The sequence below is a fragment of the Lutjanus erythropterus genome, chromosome 11 (assembly GCF_056507025.1).
Source record: "Lutjanus erythropterus isolate fLutEry1 chromosome 11, fLutEry1.hap2, whole genome shotgun sequence".
In the NCBI taxonomy this organism is placed as follows: domain Eukaryota; kingdom Metazoa; phylum Chordata; class Actinopteri; order Lutjaniformes; family Lutjanidae; genus Lutjanus; species Lutjanus erythropterus.
Window position 1 is genome coordinate 10,749,560 of NC_139327.1, and position 23,998 is coordinate 10,773,557.

At 38.8% G+C, this 23,998-nt stretch overlaps 1 protein-coding gene across 2 annotated transcripts in view; it reads right to left on the reverse strand.

Annotated features, from left to right (window-relative positions):
* The window catches only part of cblb (Cbl proto-oncogene B, E3 ubiquitin protein ligase), a 95,230-nt gene that overhangs the window by 41,131 nt on the left and 30,101 nt on the right, over positions 1-23,998 (reverse strand). For both annotated transcript variants that reach the window (XM_084730761.1, XM_084730760.1), the window contains exons 4-6: positions 16,550-16,696; positions 7,548-7,704; positions 3,486-3,607 (exon numbers count right to left, since the gene is read on the reverse strand). In XM_084730761.1, coding sequence (XP_084586887.1) covers positions 3,486-3,607; positions 7,548-7,704; positions 16,550-16,696 — 426 coding nt within the window. The remainder of the gene's footprint in view (positions 1-3,485; positions 3,608-7,547; positions 7,705-16,549; positions 16,697-23,998) is intronic.

Sequence of the window (23,998 nt, forward strand, 5' to 3'; positions counted from 1 at the left end):
TCTGGTGCAAACGCAAGCATTGCGTAGAACAGTCGTGATCAGCTCCAGCAGCTGCGTCTACCGCCTTCCAGCTCTGCCCGGTGGAATCAAGCAGTTACTCACATCCAAATGTGAAAAGTCTGCAATGGACTCACCAGAGATATTTAAAGAAACATGTTCAAACTTCACACTTCTCAAGAACAAGAAATAATATTGACCGTGAAGTTTGTGCTTGGAGATTTGATCATAGATCATCGATCAGTGGACTGTTGGCCTTGGCAGAGTTCTACCAAGGGTGCCCTTCTAGTTTAAAACTTTATCTGCCTAAGGGTCTGACACACTACTTTCTCGTTTCTTTAATAATTCTACTGCTGATTGAACTGATCCAAGTCTGCTAGATTTCCTTGCTATGCACTGCTATCATAAGCTTTGAAACAAAGATATGACATGTTTTATGAATATATATGACAGTAATAAGGAGCTCTGGGAAGCTTGTTCACACCGAGGCTGAGGGGTGTGACAGCAAAGCATGACCTGTTTATGACACATATAATCCCAAATGAAAATTCATAAACATTCGTTACTTGTGACTGATATCCGTTGCCTCTGAGCCTGAGCTCTGAGGCTGTTTGTTACGGCGACCAGTGTCTTAAATATTCATGAGCATATGTGCAGGCCGGGGAGATCAATGGTTATATCCATGAAAATTGGATCCTGAAACAACGCGTTGACTTTCAGACTCGGCTGTGTATTGGGAACACAGATAAACAACGGGGAAGCTGTGGGTGACCGGCGGGAGGGGTTCAGGTGAGTCAAGGATACGCAAATCCTGACTTGCTGACTGGTCAGAGAGGCAGACGAAGGTCCAAAGTCTTTGAAAACATTTTTTATCAATCAGCTTCTTATTATAAGTCATAAAATCCTACACATAGACAGTTAAATTAGTGGACGGAGCCACTGGGGTGTGGACTACCGTTTTGAAGCCTTGTGTTTGGTATTATGGAGGATGCCATCTTGGTATTTTGCAAACAGAGCAATGGCTGATGTACTGCGAGTTGGGCAGTGCTCGGTTTCGGCTCATCTGTTCAGCAACAAATGATGGCTGCCTGCCTGGCCGTGATCATTCTCGTGTTACTGCAAAACAGTCACTAAAACATGTTTTTGTAAACATTCTGAGCGAGAAATGGGCAATTTAGTAACAGACTCTTGATCCGTCTTTGATCAGCACTGCTGTTTGGCCTGGGTTTAGACTCTGCTGGATACTGGAAACACAATGGCGGCATGCCTGGTTGCAATCTTTCTTATATTACAGCTACAGAGTACACTAAATTATGTTTCTGAAAACACAAAAAATAGGTAATTCAGCAACAGAATATTGATCCACCCTAAAGCACATGCCGTTTTAGGGTCTATTTTAGTCTAAATGGGATCATAACTTTCAAAATGAACATCTTGCTATATTGAAGAATACCTCAAACTAATGATTAAGGCCATAAACTCACTTGGAAACTGTTTACTGAGGTTATAAATCAAGTGTGAAGCGAGATAATTTTGCCATAAAAATTACATTCACGCTTTTTTTGCAACCAGTGGAGTCACCCCCTACTGGCCATTAGAAAGAATGTAGATTCAAGGCACTTCCACACTGGCTTCATTTTCAGACCCAGACACTCTGTCCATGCTGTCACTGATCCTGCACAAGCACACCATTATCTGCTGAAGGTAGATCAGTTTTGGTTCATGAGATATTTCTCTCACGACTGACTTGGAAAGAGGCGATGTCACACTTTTCCGTGCACCAATGAAAATTTATCAATGTGAGAATCAAAGCAGATTCTGGTGACAGTTGTGGGTTGTTTGCATACGTTTCCAGTAAGACACCACTGTCATTCAAATCTTATCAAACCACACCAACACATTCTGATGAAGCAGATTAGCTCTTTTTTTGGTTTTGAAAACTGAAGGTATAAAAGCACTCAGTTGTTCCCATCAACAGTGACAGAAACTGTTGCATAAAGAGTTTGACAAGGGAGTTCGAATGCTGCTTACTTACTCACCTCCACATAGCTGTCCAATCACAGTATGACGTGTCAATGATTGATCAGTTATCAGCATCAATAAAGATTCCATTTGCTTTCTTGTTCGGTTGAACTTGGTAAAGCTGCTCTGTCATGTTTTAGCCTCATCGTGATGGAACATAGATTTTATAGTTCTGTTACCATTACACTGTGTGCCACGTTTGTGAGTTTCCATAGCAACCTACACACATGGCTTTGTTTTCACAGTCCTCTTGATCCTGTTTGCATCTACTTATAACGCCCATACCATCCTGGCACTGTGAGAAATGCCAGCATCAACTGTTACTTGAGGTTTTCTAGTGCTTTTCACAGCACATCACATGCCTACCAACAAATACTGTAGATATGGAGAAAACACCATTATGAATCAAATTTCCTATACTTTTAATAAAATGATAATTTATAACCTTAACCTTTGCTTTTTGGTCATGAATATGTAATGTATTAAAGCAGTGTTTCATAAAAACTTGGGCCTCAAAATGTGTTGCCATTTGGCAGAGTAAAATTCAAACAGAATTTTCTCAAATGGTGAGAGATTCTCAGATTTCAGACCCTCAAATGTGAATATTTTCTGGTTTCTTTATTTCTCTCTGACAGTAAACTGAATATCTTTGTGTTGTGGACAAAACAAGACATCTGAGGACGCCACCTTCAGCTTTGTAAGACATTTTCACCATTTTCTGACATTTTATACACCAAACAACTAATCAGCAAATTGAGAAAATAATTGGCAGGTTAATTGATAATGAAAATACTCATTAGCTGAAAGTCCTAGTGGACTTATTTGTTATGAGGTGGTGAGAAACTTAAAGGGACAGTTCACCTCAAAGTCAAAAATACCTACTATTCCCCTGCCTGTAGTCTATCCATCTGATTTTTTTTGTGTGAGTTGCAGAGTTTTGGGGATATTATCCATAATCTACTTTCTTATCACAGTAGAATCTACCAGAAATACTTTCTTTTCTACTGTTAAGAAAATGGTTCCTACATAAAACTGCTCACCACAAGGTCTGTGGATTGTCTTAAGTAACCTCATCATGATTTTTAGAAAGAGACACTAGTTTTGAATTTTTTTTTGAGGACCACAAGCCGAGTGCCATTTAGTCCCATTACACTGGAGAGAAAGCAGACATCTCTATGGCCGATATCTCCAAAATTCTGCAACTCACATCAAAAACCGCTATAGGCCAGGAGAAAAACATGCATTTTTGATTTTCGTTATTGCTGTGATCTCCCTTTAGAATGAAATTAATACTTCTAAATAGAATTTAAATTCATGGTTTGTTGTGTTCTTCAGTTTATAGATGTCATGGCAATTCATGATGGACCTTTAGGGTCTTGAGCTGAAGAAGGAACTCCGGTTATAGAGAAATACTTAAGATATAAAACTACATTTTTAGATGCTTAAATGACACACAGTTTCCTTACCTGCCAGGCTTATTGATGTACTTGTGCAGTCGGGCCTTGACTTCATCATAAGTGAGGAAGGCCATGTAGCCAGGGTGCGTCACTGCCAGGAAGTTCCAGTTTCTCAGAATCGATCCCCATGGCTGAAACAGACCACCCAAATAAGAGATTCTCATGAATTGTGTGCTCATTTTTTCATATTTTCAGCATAAAGTCACGTTGAGTCAGTCTTTCTAACACAACTACGTGATAAACAGCCTGTTGACTTGGCTGAATCTGAATTCTCTGGCTTCTGTTAAATTAGCAAACAACAAGAGAATGCAGAGGCCGAGCTTTCTGATATCCCGCCAGCTCGACAACCAGGAGTTTGGGAAGCAGCGTGTGATCTGCAGCCGGTTGTGTTTGGCTTTGTTTACAACTGGTTTGAGGTTTTGTGCAGCACAGAGTTACACAGATGCCAGAGCACTTGATGTGGAAGAGAACTAGCATTGCTAACGTTTCTGCTGAGGTTTGGAGCCTGTTTACTCGACTGCTCAGAAGGAAAGACTTAATAAATGATGTGCTGTAAAAATAGCATTACGGAAGACCTTGACAACAGACTGAAATGAATAAAGTCAAGAGAAAACCAAACATATGCATCTTTTCATTAAAAGATGCAGATGCAAAATTAGATTAAATGACTGGCCAGCTCAAAATGTGTGGCAGTTTTTTCCTGTATAACAATCACGCTTTGCTACTTTTCTTCTGAATCCAGAAATTCTGCACAAATCCACACATCCTCTGGAAAATCTTACATTGACAGATACAGTGAGCTGTTTACATCAGATCCCTGCAGTAAGAGCATAAAGCTGTGGGGCATTGTGTTGGGAGGGCTTCAGTGGGTCTGCCAGTTGGCTCCACATGGTGCCAAGTGCCACAACATTCACCTCCATCCTGCGGCCTGCCTGTTAGCTGGAGCTCACCAGGGACAATGATCTGCTGCCCTCACTGCGTAGCTGGTTGGTCAGAAGAAAAAAACCCTCATGCATACTGGAATGACTGGCCTTCGGGCTGAAATGGCAATGGAGCAAGCCCTAACCACTCTGTGAGTTTGTTGATTTGAGCAGCACACTTGACAGAGGCCCGGCCCAGTGAGGCAGGAGACGGCCAAACGGAAAAGAAAAACACAACTACTCTGCTCGTGATCTGATCACACAGTCGTGTTACATGGGTTTAGTCATTTTGTACATTTTCACACTGGTCAAACAGAGGGATGTCACTGTTTGACCTTACAGTGATGTGGGCTGTCTGCCAGTTAGAACTGGTGACACAGAGGCAAAAATAGCCAGTGGAAGATACCAAATTGTGGACAACACATCATCAATAGCCATAAGGCTTACGGCAATTTGGTATCTTTGGCTGGCGGCAGAAGCGAGGCTCATTGTCACGTCGACAGCTGCAGCTGCAGGACCACAGGAACTGTGCCAGTCCAGAGCACAAGTGAGTGACTGTGTATGTGTGCACTGTTATGGGCGGGTGCAGATTGAACTTAGAGATAATCGCATGTAACGGGTCGGTTCTAGTTCTCAGCTTTCCCGTGGTAGTGGGCTACCATCCTGTCTTCTTACCATTTAGTCATCTGGCATCAAAATGAGCAATTCAAATAAATATTTCTGGTCTGATGGTCACCAGGAAATTCAAACTACTGCTGCACTCTGAGTCCAACTTTTATTCAAAGTTCAGCAGCAGAAATAACTTTTGCACTCCATTACTTTCCTGACATGGCAACATGCTCGGCTGACACTGATTTGCCTCGGGCTTAGTAAATATTCCCTTCTACAAGCTCAGAGGACTTTTTGTTTCAGGTGGCAAAGAAAAGTAACTGCCTGAATTGTATTATCGCTTATGTTCTTTTTACCGTGGTATCAAATTGGGAACTGAGATTTATGGAATTTCGCTGGAATTGACATTGGCTCCTAAATTTCTGGTATCTTGACATCCCTATTGTGAAAAAAGCACAACTCTGGAGATTTACAGTGTAAGACCTGATCCAGATTCAACATGATTTGTGACCAAGTTTGGCCCGTTTTCCTCCTTTGTTCACCCAGTCATTCTCACCTTCATGTGGCCCCCTGATCCCACCCTCTGATACCCAAGCAGTGAATCACCCTGGCCAGGGGCATGAGGTTGACCACAGGGGACCGCCTCCACTGACACACAGGTTACGCCAACCTGGAAGTGGCTTCCCAGGGCTCAGTCAGTCAATGGCAACTCCTGCCCACGACTAGATTTGCTTTAGTAAACCGTTTTGCATGGTTAAGCAGAATGACCACCCATGAGCTCATGAAAAGTCACAGATGAATCAGAAGATTAAGTATTTTTTTTGGCTCGATAAGCTGATAAAAAACAACACACAGCTAACGTGACACTGATCCTGACAAAATCATTCATCAACTATTCACAGTCTCATTTCTCATGTTCAGAGTAAGCATGCACAGTACAAAGGTTCAGCCAAAGTAAAACATGGCTTTAAGGCCTCACCGCCCACACACCATCTTGAAGCCACATGGCCAGTAATCTGTCAACAGGAGGGATCTGAAGCCACACACGTCCAAAACGCTCAAACAAGCACAGAAATAGAACCTAAAACATCAAACTGAACAAATATTTTCTACTTTTCTTTTGCTGTTAATTTACTGGATCAAACTTCAATAATTGGTCTGATCCTGTTTTTGCTGCTGTTTCTACAGAACATTAGTCAGTTCAGTTCAAGAAAGTGTCTCCACCTCTGAATCACCTTAAGAAAAAGGCTAAAGACTATTTCAGTTAAAGACAAAGTGGTAGAATGTGCACTTTCAATCCATTCAAAATCAATGTGCATTTGAATTGTTTTATTTCAGTTTACGCTAATACAGAGACTATTCCAGAATCAGATATGATCTGCTCCTGTTGTTATCACATTTAGAGCTGTCCTGCTCTGGTTTCATTCAGCCGTGCCATTTGTGAAACATTTTGTATTATTTATTAAGAAGCAGATTCAGGACAAGCTGTATTGCTGTCTGTGCCTCCTAGAGAGTTTGAACTCAGGTGCACAGACTGATACTGGCACAGAGGTCGGTGCTGGTTCACTGGAAATCTGCCAAGGCATCATTACTATCTAAATGGGTGGAAAATATTACGGCACATCGCATTCTGAGGCTCGACTAAGACATCTGATTACTTTGCTCAAGTCCGGAAACGTTTCCTCTCATATGTTGACATAAGTTATATATAGGTTTTATATAGGTTTTTCAAGGTGTTAATCACTGCAACCACAAGAAGGCCTTGAGCATAGTCATACATGTGCACAAACAATTTTAAGTTGATGGGTCCAGCATTATGCAAGACTAGCTGCTTTTTCTCTTTAAGTTATGATTGAGCTTGTGTATTTGAGCAATGGGTATATTCAGTTTATGGAAACTATTGTGTTGCATGTTGTGATGTGATTAAATTCTCATGTCAGAGAAGTACAATAATAAGGTTTACAAATACAGATAAATAGTTCAGAAAATGCATTTAATATAATGCATTGATGCAATCTGATAAGTCTTCTTCATTTAAGGAGGTGATGATAAATCATCACTGACATGACCTTTGACAGTTTGAGCTGCCAAGTTAGTGCATTGCTTGTTAACACATGTAATGACATGTTTTCTGTTTTCCTGTTTTGGGTTTGCCCTCTGAGTTCTCAGAAAATATGACCCTGTTATGAAAGAGCTTCCCCCATTTTCATGACACATAACAAATAAAATGCCATGCCTATCATTATGTTGAAGGGTGTCATTTCTAGCGCTGATTTGACAGCATACATCTGACTTTTTATCTCACAACAACAGAACACTGAAAAACGCAATCCACAGCCGGTCACATCCTGAAGACGGTTTTCTGAATGAAAAATGTCATACAAAGAGGATGTGTGCAAAAAGAACACAACAAACTAGAGGCACTGCATGAAAATGCCACAACCTGCTGTGTCTGAAGACAGCATGAACCAAAAGTAAAACACTATCTGTCATGTGTGTCAAAATCACGTGATTTAAGGTTTGAAATTTTACTTTGACCAACCTGGAAGAGGCGTGTGAAGATGTCGAACTCAAACACAGAAATGTAGTCATTGCAGGTGAGGTCGATGGTGGATTTGAGGGCCATGGCCTCCAGGCCTGAGCTGATGGGATGCACTTCGTGAAGGCACTGTCGGAAGACTTTCCATGGCACTATTGTCCTGCAAGAGAGCAACAAGTCAAAATAAGAAACTGTGCTTACTTCCGTAGTCTAACGCACATGCACAAGTACTCAGGTGTAGTGGTCACACCTTCAATTACCCCAAAGACATATGCACCAGGACATAGTATAAAGAGCGACAAAGAAGTCTTTTTCAGAAAGAAGGTAAACACAGGACTTTCATCCAGGACACTGGGGATCAAATCCCGCATAACTTTTTTTTCCTGCCTTTCAACCAAGAAATGTGGATGTAGTTTCTTAGTTCAGCTCCACAGTGATGATAGGCTATTATTTGCACATTAGAGAACATGTCAAAGTTAAGGTCCGTGGGCCAAATCCAGCACACTGACTTTATGTGGCCCAAGTGAGCTTCCAAAGAATATAATTAATGCAATATAAATGTATACTGCGTTACAGAAGTACAGTGTTCATAAACTAAACAATTGTGCCAGAATGTATCCTGATTTTTTTTTTATTCTGGCACTGAAGGCATCCACTATATGTCCGTATACTAGATACCGTCTCAGTATCATGCAGTCGTTTCCTGCAGTAGCGCCCCAACCAAGTGGTAGTAGCAGCCTAGCAAAATGCCATCATTTAATTTTTAAGCAAATATTTTCAGTTTTTACATTCTGATCATTCATTTATATAGGCTGTGTCTTAGATTTGCAGCCTGTTCTTTGAGGGCAACCACAATGCTGATGTGAACGTTCACTCAACATCCTCATATAGCCTGTGGAAAAAACTTTCACCCCTGAACCTATTCTGTCTTTTCACTGGTGACCATAGTGTTTTTTTAAACATCTTAACCACAGAAAAATGCTCTCTGAGATATAAATGTACGCTTGACAAAGTGCAAAAGTTTCTAAGTTTCTATTATTGTTCTACTCATACTGTGGCCATGACTTTAGATTAGATACAACAATAAGTCTGGTGGTACAAAGGAGTGAAGTATCTCACCAACAACTGATAGAAATGTGACATTTGATTTGATAGGGTCATGGGAAACGAAAGTATCTGTTGGTGATGTCACTCCTGCCAAATGTCAGAGTACCAAATGTGGTAACTGATCAGCAGCCTCAGTGGCCTTTACACTCTGCTGATGCCGACAAACACAAGAAGTTAACCTCACACTACTCCATCTGACTTCCTGCCAGTGAAAAGCTTCTATCGCAGCAACAGAACAAAATTCAAAAGCGCTGCGACTGTGCAGCAACACAGGCTGATTGAATTAGAAGGCGGCAGAGATCAGTTTATACTGCAGCACTAAACATAAAAGTATTCCTGGAACAAGCAGAATGTTTTTTTGTACATAAGTGAGGAATGGGATGGTCTGAGGGCTGCAACATCTTCTACCCACCAGCTACTGAACCTGAACCCTGTTGTTGTTTCAGTATGATGAATATATCTGAAGACGCTGCACCACATCAAGGTGTAGATAAGCCAAAAGAGAACAAGTAAAATAAAACTTTAAGAAAAAATAGCTTTGCTTTAATCCATCAAAATTGAAAAGTGTATATTTTTTAATGCATGAAATGATGAATTAAATGTACATTTCATGGAGCTCTGTGTATTGCACTGACATGATGACAAATGTGACTGTGCTGCAGAAACAAAAATGTGTGAAGGTGAAACTCCACCAAAATGAGGAGTGGCAGCTCCATTATGGAGGACATTTCCAGAGGCTCAAGAGACCCGTCTCTCAGTAAACACCTCCTCACTAGTTCCACCCCGGGCCTTTTCATTCTACCTCTTAGCCGCGAGCGCTCGAGTGTGGAAATGTGTCTCAGCTGAAAGCCTTCCTCATATACTCATGATGCTCTTCCCAAATTTGAACACAAACCACAGCCAAACACTTCAACACCCCTCCTGAAAGTTACAAACCACGTCACACATCTCACGCGTCATCATCGAGTATGATTCATTTATTATTGCTCTGTGGGTAAAATATTTGAAACTGACTAAAATTAAATGTCAAGTACCAAAAGACAGTTACATATTCTTCTTTGATCAAATATTTTCATATTATTTTGAATCAGAAACATTCACAACAACTTTTTTTGACGTGTGGTTGTGTGAGGCCCTTATCCATAGTGTATTACCTACAGTAGATGGTGGTCACATGCCCCAGTTTGGAGAAGCAATGTAAGCTGTGAACAGGGTCAACAGCAACATGTGTTTTAGATACCTAAAAAAAACAAGCATACACTATATTTAGAATATTTTCACCATATTACCTTGCTGTCAGACAGCCTTTACTGATGGGAAACTGCCATAATATGAAGGAAAATGTTGCTCTCTCCAAAGCAAACTCCTTTAGCAAAAACAGTAATTTTACCTCACACAACAGAGAAGTTACTAGTCCACCGCTGCCTCAGTGGGTTAGTCTGTCTGTGTTATTGTGTGACTTTGGTGTTTTAGAACACTAACAGGTCGAGGCAGTAGCAGACCAGCCACTCATGTTTTCTGCAGGGTAAAGTTGCTGGTTTTGCCAGTGGAGTCTGGTTGCTTTGCAGAGAGCGATATCTGGCTTATATAATGACAGCAAGTGACACCTCAAAAAAAAATCTGAACTAGCCCTTTAACACTTTTCTTATATTTTATAAAAAGAGCCAGGACATGTCATTCCCCACTAAGCAAACAGAAAAAACATTTGCAACATGACAAACAGATGAAAAATCTTTTATATGCTGAAGAAGATTAATATGATGATAAAAGATGAATATTTTTTATCATCTGGATGATTAAAAGACTCTTTGAGACTTCTAGAGATACTTTGAGAGCAGCCGTAGTGGTTATTATATAACTCTGAAATATCATGGTAATCCATGAGCGGCACAAACTGGGGATTGTGTTAAGACAACATTAAACACTGCTGTGCCTGACAAGTTTGGCTTCTGATTAAATGCCTGAGAAAAAAAATAGTTTATGTTTCTCAAAGTCAAGTATTGCAACAAATGTTTTGAAAGTTCCTGTATAAATACCAGAAAATGTCAAATAATACCTAACCGTGCATGCAACACAAAGAACAGAGACGTTGGATTTGTGATTCTTATCAAACCAAACAACACTGTGATCAGTCAGAGACGGCAGATTATAAAATGGACAGCTGGAGACAGAAGGGAACAGAGACACCACAAGGACACTGAGACAGTAATGATGAGAGAGACTCGAGCACACTTGAATGCATCATGACCTCAGAGTTGAGCAGATAGTCATCAGGCCTGTGCTGACGGGAACATCACTCTCTGGCTCAACGCATGGCCGACCACAACTTTAATATTCACTTGCCTGTATACATTAGCCTCACATAGACACACACACACACACACACACACACACACACACACACACACACACACACACACACACACACACACTCACAATCATATGATTAATTACGCTGCTGTATTAAGTATAGTGCACACTGTACTTGAAGAAGTAGCTGCATATTTATTATTTAAAAAAACAGGAAGTACAACTTAAGAAAAATGTCTGTTACTAATTAATGATAAATCAGCATTTTTCACCTATATAAAATATACATTATATACATATTCTTTTGACTAGAGATATTAATAATTAATAAGAAATCGATTCATTGCTGTTAAGAATTTAACTGATTAAAAATTAATTAGTGATAACACAGAAATGGCAGTACTTGTGCCTCATTTGACATTGTTTTGTCTGGTAAAGTCAGAGTCATTTGTTGAGCAAGGAAACTTAAACTTCAACTTAAAATGAAAGAAAGTGGAAAAAAGGAGAATAAATGAAAATGAAAAAAAAAAAAAAAAAAAAAAACACGTATAAGAATATATATAAACATTTTGTATCTTATTAATTATAATGAGTAATTGATTATTGGATTGCTAGCATTAGTGTTTTCAACTTGGTTAAGGATTCTGCACAAAATTTGCAACACAACTTTTGACTTAAAGCACTTCAGCTTTTCTTCTTTAATAAATAAATAAACTAAAACAGGTAGCAGCCTTGATCTTGTGTCTTTGGCAATGAATGCTTGAATTATACAAATTGCAAAAAAAAAAAAAAAAAAAAAATATATATATATATATATATATATATATCAGTCACTAGCTGTCCTTACATAAAATAAAATAAAAGTAATAAAATAAAATAATGTAATATCATGGTATGTGTATGTCCATTGATCTGAAACAGATCATGTCAATCTGACCTTGATTGTGTGTAACCTGTGAGGTAGGACTCTGTTCTCAGAGCTCCTCCGGCAGGTTCTACCAGGGAACACATTGTTTCCTCCTGCCCAGACGAGCTTTGTGACAATCCATAATACATTAGACTTCAGAGTGGCTGTGAACACAGTGGAGCGTGAGCAGAGACTCTTCAACTGCTCGGGAGGGAGGTTTGTCTGAATCTGCTTTACTGCCAGTGATTTGACTAAAATACAAACACAACCATTCATGTGTTGTGACCTGACTCATTTACAAATTAATCAAATGAGTAGACGGGCTCTTGGATATCCTCTGTAATAATACGGTAACATGACAGTTATTAACCTATAGCCATTTTATAACGCATTTACATTTGTTTTTGCATGGTGAAAGTTGATTTCAAACCTTGATTAAAACTCAAAGAACCACTGACCTCGCCACCATTTACAATAATGTCAAGTTATAGACACGTTGAAAATAAATAGGACAAAACACAGATAAGAAAATAAAGAAATATCAGTTCAGTTACACTTTAAAGCAGGGAGGTTTGTGATTTGAAATTTAAGATATTTTAGACTAGTCTGTAGTGTTGGCCTAGTCTTAGTCTTAATTTTGCTCATAAATTATTCTATTGCAAGTTAGACCATTTTACAAAGACAAAGACTTACCAAAAAAATTTGACACTTTACCCCCAGGCTGACTCATGATTAAGACCGATGTTACCATGGTAATAATCAGTGCCACCAACTCAGCAGCCCCTCAACAACAAGACAGAGGAAAACATGCGGTTAGCTGACACTGCTCTGAAGAGAGCAATGATTCCTTTGCATCCTGTATCATGGTTTTAGATCTTTTTTTGAACATCTTTGATGCTCCTCTCAGCGATTAACTCTTTTTTTCCATATCAGATTTTTTTTTTGTATTGTCACACTCTTTGCTAAACTTTGAAGTAAAATGTTCTTGTGACTGCTGAGTTCCTCCAGAAGATGTATTTTCTGTTGTGGTGAATGGAGCTGAGCAGCTGGAAGTCACTCGGACGGCCGTTTTTATTATTTTAAGGTCTTTATTGAATTCATTGTGCCATAGCTTAAGATAGTCAAGAACTAAACTGCTTTGAATTTAGACGTCTGTCTGAAGTCTGACGATCTGTTATATCTATGCCATAGTCAAACTCTATCTTTGTGAAACTGGCCCCTGGCCTATCCAACTAGTGGGCCTTTTGAATTTTCATATGGCCTGCAAGAGTCCTGCCTGGGATATATAAGAAAAATGTGACCTGTACCTGGAAAAAACATGATCTGGAATATAATGTCCTTACAAGTGAGAGACAGATCACTGAGGGGCAGTTCATTCAGGTGTGAACGGAGTGAGGAGGAATGGTCAAAAATACCGTCAAACGCTGCAAAATACATAAAGGAGGTTAGGGGGAAATTTATTCAAGAGAGGTTAATACATAGGTTTTATTTTACTCCTACGAAGCTCCTCAGGATGGGTTTACTGGCCAGTGATTCATAATAGAAATATCAGGCAGAAACAGGAACATTTTTACATGTGCTCTGGGAATCTAAACTCGTGTACCCATTTTGGGGGAAAGCACTAGAACACATAAGGAAGTGTTCAGGTAATGCGGTACCTAAATCACCCAGACTGCGCCTGAAGGGAGACCAAACACAACCGCAAAATGTATCAAAATATGACATCCCCTTCCAACTTAAAAAAGTAGGATCATGAACAAATGCTAGAGTCAATCATGAATGTGAGAACTTTAAGAGGGGCTGCTTTTTTTGCTCATAGCACTGCTGAGACTGGCTATAGTTGCTAAATAATTATTTTGTGTATATCTTATGGTCTAGTATTAATACCGTCTGTTTGCGTATATTTAAATGAAGAAAAACTTTAATCACAATTACCTCATGCTGCACTCTGGGTGAGAAGCTCATGTTAGCTGGGCAATGTAAAGTTGATTGCGAAAACCACCAACTCCAGAGCAAATGCATTTATTTACTTTGCCAGCCGCAACAAGTAATAAACCTTCTGGTGTGTTCACTGTGCAAATGCATCACTGTGATAAAAAAATACAGCGCAAAGAGGCGCCACAGGTCAGATCTAGCTGCTTTTCTGACAGTTTTCCAGATGGCTCAGAGGAATATATCTCTTAACATTATACTGCAGAGTTATTTGTTGCCTTTAATTGACAAATTATTGTGTGAGTCCCATGAGTTTTCCTATCTGGCACTCTTGCTATTGAAGTTTTAATGCATATCATATTGTCAACAGCAGCGTACTTGGAAAGCATAAACAACTTGGCTGCAACGATCACCAGAACCAGAAAATCAAGAAAGCCCACATTAAATAAGTCTTGATTAAAATACCTGCAGCCAATGAATCAGCGGGATGTTCATCCTGGATAATACAGCAGTATCCCTGCTACCACAGCAGCTCGAACAGGTTGATCTGACTCAAGGTGAAGTTAAAATGCACCAATCCATAAATAGAATTGTTGTGCATTCAGTCAATTAAGATAATGATGTGCAGTGTTCATACAACTTGGCTTCTTTCTCAACACTACACCTAAATGCACTTCTTAAAGTCTGACACACATTAAAAAGCTCTCATTGTGTGTTATTTTAGCTTGTTTTGTTCTCTGCACCCAGTCTAATTGTCCTCATTTGCTTTCCCTTAGATAACAGACATATTTAAAGAAAAGTGATTCTCTTTGTTTTACTCCCTGTAATCTAGGTTGAAGTGTTTTCTGGGTATCTCATTATCCTGAATCCTTTTAGACAAAGCGTTCCTCTGCTTGGGGAATTCTGCAAATGAATTCAGCAAATGATTATAAGACTCTGCCTGCCTCTATTTAATCACTAAAATAAAACTGATGAAGCATCTTCAAACAGCAGCACTGATCCAGTCCAGGCCAGTGGTTCAAACCTCGTGACCCCTTAAGATTAACTATTGTCTGCTCCTCACAAGATGAATGTTGTGGAGGAGCTCAATTGATTTTTTTGGTCTCAGACTGTTTTATTTAAATTATTTTAGAGACCTGAAGTGGTGAAACTATGCAAAAGCAAAGATTAAAAAAAAACACTTAAATGTTCAGTGTGTAGGATTTAGTGGCATCCAGTGGTGAGTCTGCAGATTGCAAACAGCTCATCTCACCCCTTCAAAAGATGGAAGAGAACCTACAGTGGATGTGAAACCCACAAAATCACAAAAACCACAGAAACACAGCAGTGCAAAATGGCAGCCTCCATGGAAGAGGAGCTGCTCCATCTGTAGATATAAATGGCTCATCCTAAGGTAATTATACACCAGTGAAAACATACTTGAATATTTTGTTCCATTTCTGACATATCCTAAATCTTACACTTTAAAAGAGAGAGAGAGGAGGAACAGTTTGTGTCATATTATTTCCTCCCCTGATAATCATTTCACGGTTGGTTGGGTATCACTGGTCTATGTCGCTAATATTCACAGCAGTTTGCGCATCGTAACAGGAAATAAAAACAGACCAATCTGAATACAGAGCCCTGTGCAAGTCTTAGATTGTAGGGACGCATGATGGGACTGGGACTATAAATTATCAGTTGATAATAGGAAATTTAAACGATTGTTTCTGATTTGACAGATTAACTCAAAGCATTTACTTTGAATTCTTTGGTAAAAATACGGGTGCAAAATTTACCATAGAGAAGATGGTATATAATGTATGCATGTGATGTTGGTATAGAGAAAATAAAAGTAGGAGAAGAACTTAAAAAAATATGAAATTATTGGTTATCTTATTGGAATTGGACATGAGAAGCAGGTAATTATCAGTTATTGGTACTGGATGAAATACACTACATTGTACATCTCAATTAAATTGTATGTAAAATATAATCTTCGTATCAGATACATGCAAAACAAGTGGAACCAGTAAAAGTCCCAATAAAGATGTTGTCTTATTTGATGTATCATCTAAGGTTACTGGCAAGGAAGGAAGTGATGAATCGAAATTTAGAACCATCTGCCTGCCACTCCTTTACACTTCAAAAAAAAAGAAAAAAAAAGAAAAAGGAAGTCTTTGTCATTTCAGGAAGACAAAATGTGAAGCTGCCAAATGCATCTGTCAACCCAAAACAGTACTTTGGGCTCAGACAGTTGAGCACAAGGTGGCAAGGTGCAGACAGTGTAGACTGAGACTGAGTCACTGTGACAGCTCATATGGACGCAGGTTCACACACACACACACACATACACACCAGAGAGGTCATGACCTGGTCTCAGCTGTGCATGTTAGTGAGACAAAGACTGGTCACACACAGCTGCTGCTCTCAGCTGGGCGACTGTGTGTGTGTGTGTGTGTGTGTGTATAAGCAGTGCTCAGCGTGGCAGTCTGACACCATCTTGGAGACGCTCCAACATCAGAGCATCTCTCCCTCATGTCATTATATTGAGAAACAGCATGCTCGTGTTTGAACCATTAAGAATGAGATTGTATCTAGGAGATTAAAGAACAGGAACCATACACACACACACACACACACACACACACACACATCACAGAGATCCTGACAGCAGCTTCTCCTCACATGCTGAAATCTAATCTTGATCTTCTAGAAAGATGAGCATGAACTCAAAAGGTTAGAAAAGAAGCGATGAGGTGAACCTTACTTTTCTCCAAAGAATTTCCTCCAGAAGTCAGCGGCATCGGCCTTGGTGATCCTGAAGGTGTCCCCCTGGAACTGTCCTCCGGGGAAGATGGCTTTGATTTCAGCCAGCATGTGGCTGAAGATCAGAGACAGCTTGGTCAGGTTCCTCCTGCAGAGAGGAGGCCACAGAAGAGAGGAAACAGTTGGTGCACCATTACCGCCTTAAACGCTCTACAGACATCACATGGAAATTATTTGACTTCCAAAATTCTGGACATATTTGAAAATTTGGTTCACTTCAGATTCACTGGTATTGCTACATGGAAACTGGTCTGTCTAATACTCACTTAGTCTAATATACAAATGAACTGCCTCACATTCCTCATGCCAAAAATTACCCATAACCCACCCCAACCCAAATGACCCACATCAACAAAATGATTTTTTAAAGAAAGAAAGTTAGAATTTTCTTATTCCAGCTTCTTAATGTCAGTATTTTCTAGTTTATTTACTCCTGTCTGACAGTAAACTGAATATATTTGGGTCATGGACTAAACTTTTGAGGATGTCATGTTAGGCACTGATCAACATTTTTCATGATTTTCTGATATTCTATAGATCAAACAACTGACCAATGAATTGAGAAAATAATCAGCAGATTGATTAAGAATAAAAAAGTAAACTAAAGAAACTGTATACATTCTTCAAAATGTCTAACAATCTCAAAAAATGAATCACAAAAGAAGGCTTGAATAAAAAAAGTCAGCTGTAGGGAATCTGTGCTTTATCACACAGCATATATCTGTCACATGATAAATCAGAAGGAACATGAAAATCTGTCTGTGCTATATCACCCAAAATCTCTTAAATGACACATGATGTGAGGAAGATAATTATGTGATAAATTCAAAACCGAAGCCAAATTCTATCATTTTCCAGCTGGCAAAGTTGCTTCTGCAACACACACACACAAGATGTAATGTCCCAGTCACACAGCTGCTGCTTGTTTCAAACCATCTTCGACTACAGCTACACCTTGTTAAGCCAACACCATAGATAATGTAGCTGTCAGTTTAGGTCACGTTCACTTAATTCCTTCCTGTGCTCAATAACAATCCAGTGTGTGTGGGCGTGCACCTTTCTATCTGAAAGCCAGAAAACACACAATAAGATGTGAGATGATAGATGTAGCATCTAACACTGCAGCACAGACTGCAAAACAACTCTGACTTTGTTGACCCAGAGGATCTTTTGAGGAGTTCTTGTGAATTCAGTCTTTTGTGACTATTGCACACTGTGCAATAACATTATTATTTACATTGTATCACAGCATAATAACAGTAATACCATTACTAGAGGTGTTGACTCGAGTCAAGACTCCTGTCACAAATTTAATGACAACAGACTCGAGAAAATTAAAAAAAAGATTTGCAATGCGACTTGGACTTTACCACCAGTCACTCGTGACTTCACTTAGACTTGAGCCTTTTGACTCCCAGTTCTACAAAAGTGTAAAAGCATGCATCACACCCACAGATTTCTTTTTTTTTTCACACCCCCAGTTGAAATATGAATAATGAATGCCAAGTGCAAGATGGTAAGTCTTAGACACAGTGGCAGTGTGTCTCCATGCGCACCTTATATTTTGGCTCATATATGTGCTGACTATAGATCAGCAGGTGGGATGATTATCAAATACCATCTCATCTAATCACAATTATAAAGAGAAAGTTTTACTTTTGTAAAAGTGTGGATGCTTCAGAGTGTCACAACATGATAACCACACTGTGGACTGGCCAGTATTTAGCTTAGGTGAATATGGATCAGTGGTTGTGGTGATTATTAAATACTCTCTCAGCCAGTCTCAAACACAAAGCTTTACCTCCAGTGTGAAGCTGTGGATGGTTAAGATTGTCAACATGTTGTAGTATCTATTATATTAGTGGTTCAGAGTGTCACAACATGAACACACATCACCTCAAATCTGCACCCAAAGACTAATGAAGTGTCATTTTCCATCATCGCCATTATAACAGTGGAAATTAAAAAATGAAGACACTGATCTGGTGATGATTACGTCAGCCAGTGTTATTTTAGCAATGATTCTTCTAGCTGAGAACTGCACAAGTTCTCAAACTCTGGCCGAACAGCACAAAAAAAAAAACCCAAAAAAACACATTATTCTTGAAATGGGTGGCATTTAATTAACAGACAATTAAAAACAATGAATAATGATAAATTTGAACTGCCAGAGTGGGATTATCTGTAAAGGAAATGCAGTTATTAGGTAACATGAAACTGGCAGTGGTGGAAGCTTTATCAAATTTGGGTTTTCAGTTTTCTATTCTATTTATAAAATGTACAAATATTAATTTGCATTTAAATTACATTAACAAAACAGAACTGACCACTGCCGCAGAAAAAGAAATCATAAAAGAGCTGAATTTTCAGAACATTTTCCACAGAAGTCAGACTTTGATGAGGTATTAGGGAGTGAGCTGTGAGATTAGTGAATTACTGAAATGGCTGAGGTATGGATAGAGGAGTTTAAGCTTCCTGCCCAGCAGAAGTTAGCAATAGTCCTAAATCCTGAGGGAAGTCAGGAAGGACACTCCAGGAGGGTTATTTTTTAGCTTATTCTCTGTGAAGTGTTGGTGACTCTCGTCTCCCTCTCCTCTGGGACAGGGATTTGCCTCCAGCTCCCTGTGAGATTAGACCGGAGGCTCGTAAACACTCCAGGGAAAACACACAGCCACGACAGGGTGACTTTGCCCAAGGTGTGAGTGTGTGGGACAAAGACAGCACACTGGCTGTGGGGTGCTGATAACAAGCTTTGTCTGTGTGTGCGCGCATGTGTGTGTGTGTGTGTGTTGTACCTTGAGCACATCATCAAAACTTTTAATTCTTCTTTCAAACCTCCAACAAACAGGCAAAGTTTTGTTTATCACACCTCTGTGATTCACCGGTGTCACAATCATTCCACTGAGTTAATCATGTCTGTGTTTGGGGTTACTGGGGTGTGTGTTGTGTCATTAATTCATATCTAACAAAAGCTTCCCCTCAGTGACACAGCCTCAAAATGTGACAGAAAAGGTTTACTTTTATTGACAAAAAAAAGTGATAATCAGCATGATCTTCAGCTATTCAGTCATACTTTCAGCTAGAGATTCCAATTCAAACCCTCCATATCGTTCCTACAGTTGATCATTGTGTCACTTAACCAATTGTGCACCATTTATTTATTTGTCAGGGACTATGTATATTAATAAACCTTGTAAATACATCAGAACTGTCATCTATAATCCCTGGCCAGGTATGATGTTGGCAGTTTGAAGTCAATTTTCAAATCAAGTTTAAAACAATAATAGGAATAATAATAAAACCAGAACAAAGACAATAAAAGGAGATCAAATCACACTTCATTAAAGCAAAAACACAATAAAACTAAAATGAAATCTAATAATTATATGCAGTAATGTAAACCTCATACTGACCAGTTAAAATGTCAGAAAAAGTGACATTACATAAAGGACCAAAATCTGTGTGGACGTGGTGAGGTTACGTTAGCTTAGCTTAGCTTAGGTCAGCTTAGGTTACATTGGACTTTTATCTACTCATTCTTACTCATGACAGAAATTCCAGTCAAACCTTAAACTATTCCACATTATGATTAATATTATTCAACTCCACTATCTCACATAGTCAAACATTATTTTTACCAAGACATTATCATAACATTTCCACACCATTTTACATATTTTTCACACTGAATCTTAGTCATCGTTGCATTTTAAATTGTTCATAATCAAATAATGCTGCCAAACAGAAACTAATCTTCTACTAACGTTTTGCAGGATTATACTATTAGCAACAAGAAATAAATGTGCAACTTATGCAGAAGTTAGTAACTGAAATGATGTAGAGTGTGTGTGATTTGAAAGTTTTATTTTATTTTTTCATATATGCTGTAACTAATGATACACATTCTCCATCCAGTTCTCTGACTGTCTACTAAAGTTGTAGCTCCTCTGTGTACAACACATCACCACCTCTGAATCAAGATGATGTATGTGTGTTTGCTTTTCCACAAACAGCACACATACGTATACACACACAGACCTATTAGATGTGACAAGGAGCTAATCACCAGATATGTACTGAATGTTAAACAGGTATGTGTTAACTTAATCTGCCTACATCTCACACGCTGTCACAACTACGGTTCGTCAGCAGCCCTCTCTGCATAATCAGAGTAGGAATGTGATATATGTAACACTTATACATACATATAGATACTACACTGGTGTAGTGAGGGCAATGAGTGGATATTTATTACAAGTCTGGTCATCAGATGTCAATGTAATTTAACAAAAACTGAATTAATGGAAAATGAAATGAAAGAAATGTTAAAGGCTTCAGTGTAGATTATGACTGAATAGATAATATGCTTCTATAATATACGGTATATCTCTAGACTTTATTAATTATGTCTGATTCAAAGAAATAAAAGAAAAAAAAACACTTTTCTTCTTGTCAACAAATCCCACATGAAGATCCATACAAACAATGATTGTATTCTAGTAACAAAAAGCAAACAGACAAACAAAAAGAACTGGAGTTGATCCCCTGACGCTGCACAGCAGCCGCCCACTGCTTCTGATACTAATAATGGGTTAAATGCAGAGACTGACTCTGAATGCATTATCGTATTTTTCAAAAAAAAAAAAAAAAACACACCAACGATCCACAGCATTATACTGGGGGACATGTTCTGTCTTTCAATAGTCCTGCACAAAAGTAAGTCTGAATTTAACATTTCCTAAAAAGCTATGGATGACTGAAGGGAGCTGCTCAGCCTTTTTAAATAAATCAATACAACTGCATATTTGTGAGTTGCTTTAAAGATTTACCTCTTCAGTAGGAACCAGTGGGCTTTGAGCTAAGAAGGATTAAGAGACATACTACACGTTGTTGATTTGGGTGTTTTCATGAGATTTGTTGAGGAAAAAAAAAAACATGTTGTAAAATGTATATTTCCCATTTTCTGCAACAAAGGCTCAATGACGCGTTGTAGATTTTAAAGAAATATCTTAAAGGACCAGAGTGTGGGATTTAGTGGCACCTAGCAGTGAGTATGCAGATTACAAACACTTCATGTAGGAGAAACTCTGATGGGAGAAACTCGCACAAAATGCTTAAGGCCCCATCCAGAGACACCTAGAACCTACTGCAGAAACATGGCAGTGCAACATCAACATGTCAACCTCCTTTACATCCATAAATGTAAAGGGCTCATTCTAAGGCAATGAAAACACAGGTGATTATGAATATTATACTCAATTTCTGCCATATTCTGCCAATAGACCCCCCCTGAATCTCACACACTGGACCTTTAAATCATTGATTAATTAATTAATTAATCATTATTGTATAGTCAGCAGTGCAGCACTATTTAAACTGTGTGCACACTGGAGCCTTGTTGGAGTTTCATTTTGTTTCACGTCCGTGTACGTTAAGCTGTCATCATCACATCCAACAGGTACAAACCGACTGCCGGATATTTTTGCATAAATGCAAATCTTTGCCAGTAATGATATCTGTAATATAATCTTAGCGCCTGTGTGTGTCTGTGTGGCAGGTGTGTGATGGTGTTCTTTCTATACTGAAGTGCCAATTGATGCAGCGCAACCATGTAAAATGACGCCCACATGCAGTGTGGTGAAGTTCCTGCCCTTCTGGTTGGAGAACACCGATTCCTCGGAATAATTAATTGAAGTTAATCATCAGTGAGTTCTGGGAACACTCTGATTCAGTGGGACTGGGAACTTCTTGCGCAAAATGACCTGAAAACCAAAAGCAATCACAAGTCCTGTTCATAAGCCAAGGAGCAGGGGTGGGAAGTAAGTAAGTACTTTGTTACTGTACTTCAGTGAATTTTACAGGTAACTGTACTTGACATGAGTGCTTATTTTTCTGACAACTTTTAACTTTTACTCACTACATCTTCACACAAATATCTGTACTTTCTACTCCTTACAGGCCTGTTGCTTTAGTTTTAGTGCATTTGAGGTGAATTATTGATTACTTTTATTTTGTGTCACTGTGCACCACCTTCTCAACATCAAGACCTAACTGGATCAGACAATAACACATTGAAAAGATGATTTCCTGGTGCATCCATCACTGTCTATTCTGCAAGACAGTTGTAACAAGACAAAAAGAATGTAATAAGACAAAAGACAACATGAGAAGAAAAACAATGGTAAAGATGTAACAAGATGAAAGAAAGTAAGACAAGGAAAAACGACACATGAAGATGCAAAATAACAAAATTATGACATAAGACAAAAATTTCAGAAAAAAACCAAAAACAACTTAAGACAAAAAAACAATTTCAAAGATGTAACAAGACAAAAAGGATGTAAGAAAACAAAAAAAGACCTCATGAGATAAAAAACAAAGACTTAACAAGATGAAAAATGACGTACCGAGAATGACATAAAAGACGTAACAAGACAAAAAAACTACGTAAAGGAAATAGCATGAAAAAGATGAGAGAGGGAGGACGGAGAAAAGGCAAGCTTCAATTACCTACGTTTTTAATTAATTTAATTACCTCCTGCACATACATACATTGCCAATTTTTGCTTTTATACTTTGATACTGCAATAAAGAACCAATACTTCTACTTTCACCAGTCTTTTTAACACCAGTATCTGTACTTTTACTTGAGTAGAGAATCTGTGGACTTTTGCCATCTCTGCCAAACAGTTTCAATACACCTAATCACAACCAGGAGAGCTGATATTGCACGGTTTGCTCCCAGGCTCAAGTATTCACCGATCTGTTGTTGAAAATAAAACCTGCATGTGTTTTTGGTTCAGTTACTTGAACAAACCCGGACACAGCTGTAAGACATGTCGTTTTTTTTTTGTTTTTTTTTTGTCATGAGGGCTGCTGTGACTCTCACTTTGTCTCAACAGGCAGTCACACACATCACTGATGCTTCCTCCTCCACGTAAAAACCAGAATGACATTAGCCTGATATTAGATATTCTAGTGATATTTGTTGTTGCGACATTAAGATTAAGATCATGAGAAAGAAAGACACGAGATGACAGGAAGAACTATTTACATCCACCTTTTTGAATACTTGAGAGAACTGAAGCTTAGCAGATGTTCAGTCAGGAAAACTGTCTTCATGTGTACTTTAATGCCTTTTCTCTCTGTCTTTTTTCTGATTCCAGCTCAATCAGCTGACGGAGGCCGTTCACTCAGTGAGCCAATCATATAATCTCTGTAAGACTTCAGACTGTCGCGTTCTCTCATCACAACTTCAAGTGCTGTATTTAGGTAAAATTATGAGGTACTTCTACTTCACCACATTATGATACTTTGCACTTCTACTCCACCACATTTTAGAGGGAAATATTGTACATTTTATTTCATTACGGCTATCTGACAACTTTAG